The 12,083-nt window shown below is 38.0% G+C and overlaps 1 protein-coding gene across 1 annotated transcript in view; it reads left to right on the top strand.

The window, feature by feature from the left end:
- Nucleotides 1–11,850, top strand: part of LOC126204093 (protein sax-3-like) — a 93,781-nt gene extending 81,931 nt beyond the window's left edge. Inside the window, exons 21-22 of the mRNA XM_049938511.1 lie at nt 5,045–5,234; nt 10,930–11,850. Of these exons, the coding sequence (XP_049794468.1) occupies nt 5,045–5,234; nt 10,930–11,141 (402 nt within the window). The 3' untranslated portion in view covers nt 11,142–11,850. The remainder of the gene's footprint in view (nt 1–5,044; nt 5,235–10,929) is intronic.
- The last annotated feature ends 233 nt before the right edge of the window (nt 11,851–12,083 follow it).

Here is a 12,083-nt window from a genome sequence, read left to right as displayed (position 1 = left end):
CCGGGTTATCTGGATACTTCCCACCAACACCAACCTATCCGAACTCCGGAGATGGGAACGTGCTCTTCAATATATCCTCTCTTCCCATTACTCACCAGGCCTCAATCTCCACTAATTTCAAGTTGCTGCCACTCATACCTGTCATTCAACAACATCTTTGCCTCTGCACTTCCGCCTCGACTGACATCTCTGCCCAAACTCTTTGTCTTCAAATATGTCTGCTTGTGTCTGTATATATATGTGTGTGTGTGTGTGTGTGTGTGTGTGTGTGTGTGTGTGTGTGTGTGTGTGTGCGAGAGTATATACCTGTCCTTTTTTCCCCCTAAGGTAAGTCTTTCCGCTCCCGATATTGGAATGACTCCTTACCCTCTCCCTTAAAACACACATCCTTTCGTCTTTCCCTCTCCTTCCCTCTCTCCTGATGAGGCAACAGTTTGTTGCGAAAGCTTGAATTTTGTGTGTTTGTTTGTGTGTCTATCAACCTGCCAGCGCTTCGTTTGGTAAGTCACTTCATCGAGGGAATCATTCCAAGTGGGAAAAATACATCCAAAAACAAAGATGATGTGACCCACCGAACGAATGCGCTGGCAGGTCGATAGACACACAAACAAACACAAACACACACACAAAATTCAAGCTTTCGCAACAAACTGTTGCCTCATCAGGAAAGAGGGAAGGAGACGGAAAGACGAAAGGATGTGGGTTTTAAGGGAGAGGGTAAGGAGTCATTCCAATCCCGGGAGCAGAAAGACTTACCTTAGGGGAAAAAAGGACGGGTATACACGCGCACACACACACATATCCATCCACACATATACAGACACAAGCAGACATATTTAAAGACAAAGAGTTTGGGCAGAGATGTCAGTCGAGGCGGAAGTGCAGAGGCAAAAATGTTGTTGAATGACAGGTATGAGTGGCGGCAACTTGAAATTAGCGGAGATTGAGGCCTGGTGGATAACGGGAAGAGAGGATATATTGAAGAGCAAGTTCCCAACTCCGGAGCTCGGATAGGTTGGTGTTAGTGGGAAGTATCCAGATTACCCGGACGGTGTAACACTGCGCCGAGATGTGCTGGCCGTGCACCAAGGCATGTTTAGCCACAGGGTGATCCTCATTACCAACAAACACTGTCTGCCTGTGTCCATTCATGCGAATGGACAGTTTGTTGCTGGTCATTCCCACATAGAATGCATCACAGTGTAGGCAGGTCAGCTGGTAGATCACGTGGGTGCTTTCACACGTGGCTCTGCCTTTGATCGTGTACACCCTCCGGGTTACAGGACTGGAGTAGGTGGTGGTGGGAGGGTGCATGGGACAGGTTTTACACCGGGGGCGGTTACAAGGGTAGGAGCCAGAGGGTAGGGAAGGTGGTTTGGGAATTTCATAGGGATGAACTAAGAGGTTACGAAGGTTAGGTGGATGGCGGAAAGACATTCTTGGTGGCGTGGGGAGGATTTCATGAAGGATGGATCTCATTTCAGGGCAGGATTTGAGGAAGTCGTATCCCTGCTGGAGAGCCACATTCAGAATCTGATCCAGTCCTGGAAAGTATCCTTTCACAAGAGGGGCACTTTTGTGGTTCTTCTGTGGGAGGTTCTGGGTTTGAGAGGATGAGGAAGTGGCTCTGGTTATTTGCTTCTGTACCAGGTCGGGAGGGTAGTTGCGGGATGCGAAAGCTGTTGTCAGGTTGTTGGTGTAATGCTTCATGGATTCCGGACTGGAGCAGATTCGTTTGCCATGAAGACCTAGGCTGTAGGGAAGGGACCGTTTGATGTGGAATGGGTGGCAGCTGTCGTAATGGAGGTACTGTTGCTTGTTGGTGGGTTTGATGTGGACGGACGTGTGAAGCTGGCCATTGGACAAGTGGAGGTCAACATCAAGGAAAGTGGCATGGGATTTGGAGTAGGACCAGGTGAATCTGATGGAACCAAAGGAGTTGAGGTTGGAGAGGAAATTCTGGAGTTCTTCTTCACTGTGAGTCCGGATCATGAAGATGTCATCAATAAATCTGTACCAAACTTTGGGTTGGCAGGCTTGGGTAACCAAGAAGGCTTCCTCTAAGCGACCCATGAATAGGTTGGCGTATGAGGGGGCCATCCTGGTACCCATGGCTGTTCCCTTTAATTGTTGGTATGTCTGGCCTTCAAAAGTGAAGAAGTTGTGGGTCAGGATGAAGCTGGCTAAGGTAATAAGAAAAGAGGTTTTAGGTAGGGTGGCAGGTGATTGGCGTGAAAGGAAGTGCTCCATCGCAGCGAGGCCCTGGACATGCGGGATATTAGTGTATAAGGATGCAGTTTGGTCCCATAGCCCTTACCATAAATTTCCAATTTCGTCAGCAAGGGGCGACTCAACCTGACAAATTTGTGGCTGCACAAAGTTACTGGCCGACATGGCACCTGAACCATACTGATCTAGTATTTGCACAACATACTGAAATGATGGATCAGACTGTTTCAAAATCTGTTATCTAACTCTGACATCAGTGACACTGTACATGATTGCATCACACAACATAACATCTGAATATAAAGCACAACAAGCACATTTGAATTTGCATTTCCTCATCATACCCTGCAAATCTGTTACTCACTCATGATAAGTTTGTTCTGACCTTCTCCTGCAATTGAAGAATTGATACCTAGCTGCTACCACATTCATTTGTTGGTCATAATAGTTAGTGTATCTAATACAACAAGATCATAGGAAAGTTCACTAGGAGTGGTGTTAGGAAATAGTTTCTGGATGAGTTGAAAAACTACACTTCCTACCATGGACAATAAATAGGGGAGTTTCACAGTACCTAGTACATTGTGAGGAATTAACTGTTGCAACCACTCGAGCCATTCCTCTTCTTGTTCATGAAACTGGTGAAAAGGTGATATAGCACTTGGAACAGCTGTAGGTGTAGTTTGTTGTTCTGTTGGGCATGCAGCATTAACCAGTAGCTGCTACACCATCTTTAGCAGGGTTTTGTCCTGCCTGTTTGTCGAATATGGGGTGCCTAGCAAACCTGTTTTCTCGGATTGCTAGACAACAACTCAAGCAAATTGTATTAATGAATTTTTATTACAGTAAGATAAATGACAATATTTAACTTTGAGACTTTACAATGATGTGTCATAGCCAAAGGACAACAGACAAAATAAGAAAATCTCTTCAGTATATACAATTCTAATATAAGTGAAATAACACAATTCCTAAGTAGCTGCTATACAAGTGCCTAATCTTGACCCCATTGTCAAAGTCAGTGAACTGGGCTGCAGCCAGGTGGTGTGGCACTTGTGTCCTCTTCATGTAGATGCCGCTGTTGTTTTGTTGTTGTCTTAGAGAGGGGTCGGTCAGCATACTATTGGCCGACGTCTTCTTCACAGCCCTCTCTGCTCTAACGTTCCTGTCCAGTTGACTTTTATTCTGGAACAGACTGTATGACAGTTCACTGTTTATCATGCACAAGGATCATGGCCAGCATGTAGAGGTACACACAGACAGTCATTATCCCGTGCTCCATACACAAATGGAGTAGAAGAGAAAAATCACTAATACTGGCACAAAGTACTCTCCGTAAGGAACTGCACAGTGGCTCAAAGAGACTGTGTAGTGGTAGGTGGAAACAGGTGGAAATGGCTTCAGATGTTCAGACTCAGCTAATGATGCAAAGTACTCTCAATTCACTATGTTTATTCAGGCAGTCAAGGTGAAATCAAATTGTAGATTATAGTTTGATGGGAAAAGAGCATGAGCTATAAACATTATCAAAATTTTCAAGTAAAATTTTCTTTTTGTAACCTGGTGATCCAATAAAGACTTGGAAACAAAATTGTGAATAAACTTTTGTTTGAAATTTAAGAAAACAGAGTAAAAAAAATTTTCATTCTTGTCAAAGTCAGACAATCTTTGAAGTCCTTTCCAGAAGCCAGGGGTACATGGAAAATGTACCTTGTTTCAATGAACTTACACTAAATACCTAGCAAACGGGTGAAGCCAATGGAAGCACTGAAGTTCTTTAAATGTCTTAAAGATTAAAGGACCTTTGCTTTGAGGACATTCTTCCATGTCTTCAGTACAAATAAGTGATTCAAAACTGTTTAGTTCTGCAACATTAAGAATTGTGCCAGATCTACAATGCTGGAGAAAACAGTATACTAGATCAACATTGCTGGTCTTCGATAAAAAGGGTCAAAATGTCAAAATGTTTTCAGAAATTTGTCAAGTTTTCCTTGTGAGTCCTAGATGCAGTGCATGTACTGAACCTGTGCATTTCTCATGCCTCCTCAATGGACAAAAGAAAGGAATCATTTGTTGATGGACACTGTCAAAGGAATTTTAATGTTCAAGTACAGTTTCAAGGTTATGTCTTGTGAGGAATTTTATAGCCATATCCTTCAAGATAACAATTCAGCTCTTCTCTCAACAGCACATTCTATTGAAAAATATGCTTTGACAGGAAACACCATTGGCATTGGTAAGTACTGCAAAGTGCATCATGGTAACTGCATTGTATCTGGAACAAACAAATACCATTGTTTAACACAATAGCAGGTTTTCAATGTGTTCTTAGACCTACCTGCTAATATTGAGATTAGAACATGTTTATTACTCCAAAATGTAAAATATAAACATTTTATTGATTCTAAAACAAATTGTCAGTTTTTTTTTCTACATGTACTGCTATTTGTGAAACACTGTCCTGCTTTCAATAATTTTGAGTTGGTAACCCTATTACAAGCTGACCTGTACAACTGCATATCAGAGATGGTTACAAAGCCTCAACTCTTAAAAACTGAGTTTCATATTTAATTACAGCCCTAATCTGTCAAAAAAAGTTCCATGACCCAACAGTCTGTCAAGAACAATCAAGTCTTCATACAGTGAATGACATGATATAGTTTTTTAAAATCATTATTGAACCACCCATTGATTATATTTTACGGCTACAGCACCAGAAGAAACACCACGTGGAGCAAGCAAGGAGCAGAAAACAAAATGTGACTCAAGCCAATATCATATACGACAGTTGAATAGTCTTTTTCTTAATTTGCAGGGTCAATGTCAGTCATCGAATGCTACTGGTTGGCGGCACAGACCACACCACCTGTTGGGTGGCTCTCGTCAAGCTCCTTGTCGAAGGCCTGTCTCTCCGTGTTATAGCACAGACTCCAGCTACAGCTGTGCTCGCCCACCACATCTGAGGTCGACACCACACCACAAGCCTCAGCACCATTCACGAACAGGTGATTGAAACTTGTTAGTGGCAGAAATCATCTTACAACATTGGCACTGAATGTCAGCAATTCAAGGCAAGAAATTTTTGAAGTTATAACTGCAAGTTTATTTTTTATATACTTTAATAAAGTGCACCACTGTCTTGATACTCAGTTTAACAAGCATAAAAAATAAATGTAATGAGAAAATGCTGCAGAAAGAAGATAGAGAAGGAGAGCCTTACTACTTATACTTGTGTTACATCCATGGGAGCAAAATGAAAATTTCTTTGCCGGGGAGTGAAAAACTATAGTTTTAGGTCAAAAATGCATTCCATCCAATATTTCCCCAATGAGCGGATCCGATCTCCAATGTGTTATTCTAGAATTTCTGCGAAATATCCATTTACAACTGCCATAACCTCAAAACATTTTCCAGCCACAAATTTCTTTATTTAGTTTTTCCATGTGCTGAATCAGCAACTGTTTGTTGCTTTGGAGAACTTTATTGAGTCCACTACAGATGTTGGCCTTCTTATTATGCCATTTTCAAGTGGTTCTGAAAACTGCCATAATTATGATAATTACATAAACTTTGTACTTAATAATAGAAGATGAAAAATCGAGGCTTGTATATTTCTAATAAAAGTACAGGTAAGAGTATAAAATTTATATTGTGTTGTAGAGCAATGACCAATTGAAAGAAGTGCAAGTCTGCTGGGTTAAAATGGTATGTACCCAATGATCGCATGAGTATACCTCCCGTCCAATAAGTCCCCCCTGACCTGGGGTTCTGGGTGACTTTTATGAACTGTACCCCTTTCCCTAAACCTCTCCAGTCCTTTTCCTTCACCCCTCTTCCTTCCCTTCAACTCTTCTGCCAGAAGAAGTAGCCGCTGTCTCTGAAAGCTTGAAAAAGTTAAACCCTTTTGTGTTTGTGTTCCCCAGCCACTGCTTGGTGAGTAGATTTTTTATCCATCCATTTACATTATATTATCATTATATTATTAGCATTCTTTTGGGTTAAGAGGATTTCAAAAATTCTAAGTTGAATCTTTTACAAATGAAAGACTAAACATAGTTTGCAGATTTAATAAATGCATAAAATAGTTGCAGTAGATCAGACATCCCAGACTTGTGTTGAATTATATCCTTTAACATGCAAAAATTGAACACCAGGAAACTGCAGAGGTTGTTAGCATAGCTTGGACTCGTCATGGACTCCTTACAGAGCATCTTTACAGACACGTAGATACAGCAACAAATTTGTGGACTAACTTTAAATGAAGTTATCAGTAACAGGGTGGCAGAAGTTGAAGAAATTGGTGTTTTTATATGTACATTGCTCACTGAGCATCTTTTCCTTGAATTTTTTTTAGATGGGCATAGATTTCTAATTCTTCATGTACTGGTATGTTCACAAAGTATTCCTTCTTCATTGTACAAAGGATTACAAGCTCGTTTTCAGTACTGTGAACCATGTGGCTCTCTTGTATTAGGTGAGCTGTGAAGGTGGGATTTATTTCCCATGTTTTTTTTTTTTTTCTCTTTTTAATTTTGTGTGTCTATGAATTACATTTTAAATTCCTTCCAATTTGTCTGATGTAACTAGCCTTACAATAGAGTAATATATTTTTTATATGCTATTATTTTGGTATAAGACATGTGTTTTGTTAAGCCTTTATGAGACCTGACCATAGAAAGAAAGTAACACTAATTATTTTTTATGTAGCAACTTTACTGTGTCAGTTGATTCCTTTTAGGTTTCAAGAAGTTATAAATTTAATCAATGATCACACTGTGATAATTGTTAGTCTAGGTTATATTTCATAATTAATGTAGTTTCTTTTCTACTTGAAATGAAATTAAATGAGTGTATGGAATCGTTGGCCGGGAGGACCCGTTCGGGTAAGTTTGGCCGCCAAGTACAAGTCTTATTTCATTCAATGCCGTACTGGGCAAGTTGTGTGCTGGTGATGAGGATGAAATGATAACAGAACACCCAGTCTATGAGTAGAGAAAATCCCCAATCAGCCGGAAATCAAACTCGGGCCCACTTGCAAAGGAAGCAAGTACATTACCACCCAACTAAGCAGGCTTTTCTATCTCATTAGCATGTAGTGGCAGTTTAAGGAGTCTGTTTATTGCAGAATGTCTTTTTATGTTGAGCAGGATGACATGATGCAACAGGAATTATGATGTTAGAAGATGTAGGTTTATGATGAATTCCAAAAACATATATACATTGATTCATAGTAATTGGAAAATCTAAAAAATTAATGGCTGTGTTTGACTTACAAGATAGTTTTATTATTTATTTTGCTAAAGGTATTTACAGATAGGACATTTCTTGTTGTGAGCCTCATATAAGATGAGGACATCATCAACATAATGTTTGTAATATTCTAACAAATGTTAGTATCAGGGTTTTCTTTGAATAATTTGTTTTCCAAATAATTAACAAAAATATCTGCCAGTATACCTCCTATTGGAAAGCCCATAGCTAATCCATCTTTTTGAAGGTAGATCTTGTTATGAATAGTACAGTAGTTGTATTTGAAAACAATTTCCAGTAATTCAATAATTTCTATCATTGCTACTAGAGGAAGTGTCTTGTGCATCAGCAAATTATTTTTTATTGCTGTAATTGTTTCATTTATAGGAATATTTCTGTATGTCTCTGCTATATCAAGCGAAGTGAACATTGCATTGGCATCAACCTGGAGACCTCATCCACTACAACTATTTTGTGCTGTTATTAAATCTATAAACTATTTTAGCCTTTTATTTGGAAAACATGCAGCTTGGTATTTTCAGATATGTGAAAACAGAAATCCTCTTCAACCCAAAGAATACTTATAATGTAATAAATTACACTCATGCAATCATTGGGCACATAACATTTTAAAACCACCTGACTTTCAGTTTGATCAATTGGATGTTGCTCTGCAGCATAATATGTTTTACAGTCTGTATGCACTTATGTCTGTATGTACTTATTTTTATATATGTAAGCCTTGTTTTTTCATATTCTGTTATATACAATGTTTATATATCTATCATAATTATGGCAGTTTTCAGAACCACTTTAAAATGACATAATATAAAGCCTAAACTGGAAGTGGACTCGATAAAGTTCTCAGCAGTTGCTGCAGTTTTTCACTTCTTTTTTTTTAAATAAATTTCTTTGGCTGCAGGAATAGATAAAAGTCGATTGGTGCTAAACTTGTTGATTAGTGTGGTTATTGCAACAATTTGTACTTCAAATCTTTCACCATTTGCACGAACAAAGAGTTTACATTGTCCTGATGAATGCCAGTTCTTTTGGTTTTCAGTTTGGGCTCATCTCAGGTATTCTTTCATTACTTTGTGACTGAAATTATGTCATTGTTTTACTCTTTGTAGGTAACCAGTTATAAGAACCCTTTTGAATTCCAGAAAGCAATAGCCATCTGTTCCAAACATGGATTTAATTGCTGTTTCACTTCTTACATAAAGCTGTAAACCAATATCTCACCTACATTAATAAATTAGTGGATAAAATGGTTAAAACATTGTGAAGAAATGTTTTATGTACTAACAATATGTAAAAACCATTCCACAGATCAAGTTGACATTTTACTTACATTATTTCACAGGATGTACCAAAATTTAAAATGCAGTGATGTTTAGACACAGCATATATCATTACAGAAATAATGAATGTCAACACCATCTCTTTGCCAGTCTGAAAAGATTTCCCATTGTCCTCATATGCGATACTAGAGGTATTTTATAATTAAATTAAGAAATGTTATGAATTGATTCTACTGCCTAAAATTAATACATAACACCACACACTTCACAAACTGTTAGAGTTTGAAGATTAGTGTATGTGATAAGGGTGTCCCATAAAGAATGCAATTTATTAATTAAGCACTTCTTTCAGCTTGTTACGTTGCTGGACCTGAAATTTAAGCAATTGTCTCTCTTGATATTGGTAACTGCAATACCAGCCATGATTACCAATTTCAATTGTCAGTCGGCATTTGTGCATATTGTTATCAGCTAAAATTGAATGATACATAGTGGATCAACATCCAGATTTTGAAAGTGCACTTAAAGTATGGTGCATGCTTTTCAGAGACCATTCAAATATTTAATGTAATTTTTACTTAGCAAAATGTGGCTAATATGTCAACAGTGCAGAGACTGGTAAGGAAATTTGAAGATACAGGATAGAAAGTGAACATCAAATCAGCTGGATGTCCTTATTCTTGTTGATCAGTAGAGAATGTCACTCTTGTCAGTGAGAGCATTGCTACAAGTCCAATGAAGTCAATTTGCCACCGTCCTCAACAGTTAGCGATTCCAAAAAGCACTTTGCTTTGAATTTTGACATAATATCTGAATTTGAATCCTTTTACGGTCCAGGAGTTGAAGTCTACAGACCATTTGAAGTATCAAACATTTGCATAGCGGGTAATCACAAAACAAGAATTCTATAGTGACTTTCATAAGAAAATAATCTTTAGTGATGAGGCACACTTCCAGATTAATGGTTATGTGAATAAACAAACTTGCCAGATTTGGGGCCCAGAGTATCCTCGCATGGCCCATGAGAAGTGTCTTCATCCAGAAAGATTCACTGTTTGGTGAAGGTTTTGGGCTAGCAGAGTAATTGGGCTATATTATTTTTGAAAACAAGACTGGAAAAGCAGTCACAGAGACTCTGATCATTACACCACATGAGAACACAGCATTTATGGCCACAACTGCAAGAACTGAATGTGGAAAACATGTGGTTCCAACAGGATAGGGAAACCTGCCACATTGCTGTTAAAACAACAAGGTTGCTGAGAGAAAGATTCCCTGCTCATCTCATCTCTCGCAAAGGCAGTCAGAACTGGCTACCAATATGATATTTGACACAATTAAACTTTATTGTGGGGCTATATGAAAACTTGTGTTTTGTGAACAATCCACAAACTGTCCTTCAATTCAGAGGCAGAAGTTAGACATGTCTTGGGTCAAATTCAAGTGGAACTTTGGTCCAGAGTTGTCAAAAATATTGTCCACAGACTGATGCATGCAGACAAACGAATGGAGGATAATTTGCCTGATATTTTGTTTCATGTTTAGTCACAGTCTTTGTGTTTCATATTTACATAATAATACTAGCAATTTTCATATAAATTATGTGTTTTATTATTAAATTAAAACTGTTTTCTTATGGGACACCCCATAGAGCCTGTTGTGAAACATAGTACTAAGATGTAGCATTTACTTTTTGTATTCAAACGAAGGACTGCTGGTGGTAACACAAATGAAGTCATTTACATCACATATTTTGATACTTGCAAAATAACTCATCAAGACATACAAATGAACACTCAATATACATAATTAAGTTTGTGTGGAGCCCTCAGAGCATGAGTCCTGTTCATACTTGACTGAGATTTTTAGTTCTCTTACAGCGGAAGATGCCTTTCTGTTAGGATCTAACAAAAACAAGATAAAAAGTTATATATATATTAGCATTAGTGTATTCTCTTTCTTAAAGTAACCCAGTCAACTAAGGTCTGGAATTGATGTCAGGTCAATAGGAAAATGTGAGAGAGACCAATCACTGTTTGTGTACCATTTTATGTTCATACAGGATAATAATTATTCACACCTATAGGTTTTACAAACTGTTGTTGATTATAAGTAACCCAGCAATAAAGCATAAATTTTGATTTCGCAGATGATGTTCCAGCATATGAGAAACCAAACTATCCCACGTCACAGTCATCTAACAGCAATACGTTAGGAAGTGGCACAGGCAGTCAGAGAGTTAACAAACTAGCCAGCATGTTTGCTAACGGACCATTTCCACTTGGTAATTCAGCATCAAGTTCCAGTTCTGGAGATCAACATGAGAAACAGCCTTTAAATGCCAGTGAACCTATTCGATAATACTGTTTGTTGGCAATGACGTACCAAACTAAAAGACTGCCTAAATTGTAATTTTATTATATTTTCATTTTATAGAACTTTGAAACTGCATTTTATAGCTGATTAACTGCCATTTTGTATTTAATGATGTATATTGAACTGGTAGCAAAAATGTTAAAATTGTTATTACAACTATAGCTTATCACATTTGGTATATCATGGAATTTCTATATGGCATGCACCCAGAAGAGGCCTACTGTGGGATGGGAGGGGGAGTGTCTAACCAGAAAAATATTTAATAACACTGAAGGCCTAAAAGGCCTAAAAGAATCAGTGGTATAATATTGCCTTTGAAATACCTGTAACTAAAATTCTGTTAAAGGACTATGCAAAAGGCATTTATTCTGTCCTTTACATCTTCACCACATATTGGATTATTTCTTGTTAATATAGCAAATAAAACAAAAACTATGAATAATAACACCTGCACAACACATGTTATATGTACTGTTGCCACTGTGCACTGAAGTCTCACTGACTACTTTTATATTACACAGTAGAAATGTTCTCCATTTAAGATTAATGGGCTACATCTACATGTCATAAATTTTGCAATTTTGTGGTAACTGATTTAGATACGATCATTGGTATTCCTACCAATCAAGGTGAATACTGGCTGTATTAAAATAATTTATTGAAACTGCTTTGATTTAGTTCAGAAGTAAAAGACAAATAAGTTTTTATGCTAATTTAGTTAATTACATAGTACTCTAGCACTTGAATTAATTTTGGATGACATAATGACAGAAATCAGTAATCTGTGGAATCAGTTCTGTTAGAATGCTCTGGAACACTGTACAGGACAGACAGACAGTAAGTGACAAAGTATCACTCTGTAATAATAAGTAACGTGCTGTCATTGTATTATGGTGATCTTCAGTTCATGAGATGCATGGAAATATG

Source organism: Schistocerca nitens, chromosome 9, assembly GCF_023898315.1.
Source record: "Schistocerca nitens isolate TAMUIC-IGC-003100 chromosome 9, iqSchNite1.1, whole genome shotgun sequence".
In the NCBI taxonomy this organism is placed as follows: Eukaryota; Metazoa; Arthropoda; class Insecta; order Orthoptera; family Acrididae; genus Schistocerca; species Schistocerca nitens.
The sequence above is the reverse complement of the archived record's forward strand: the minus strand, read 5'-3'. Positions and strand labels throughout refer to the sequence as shown.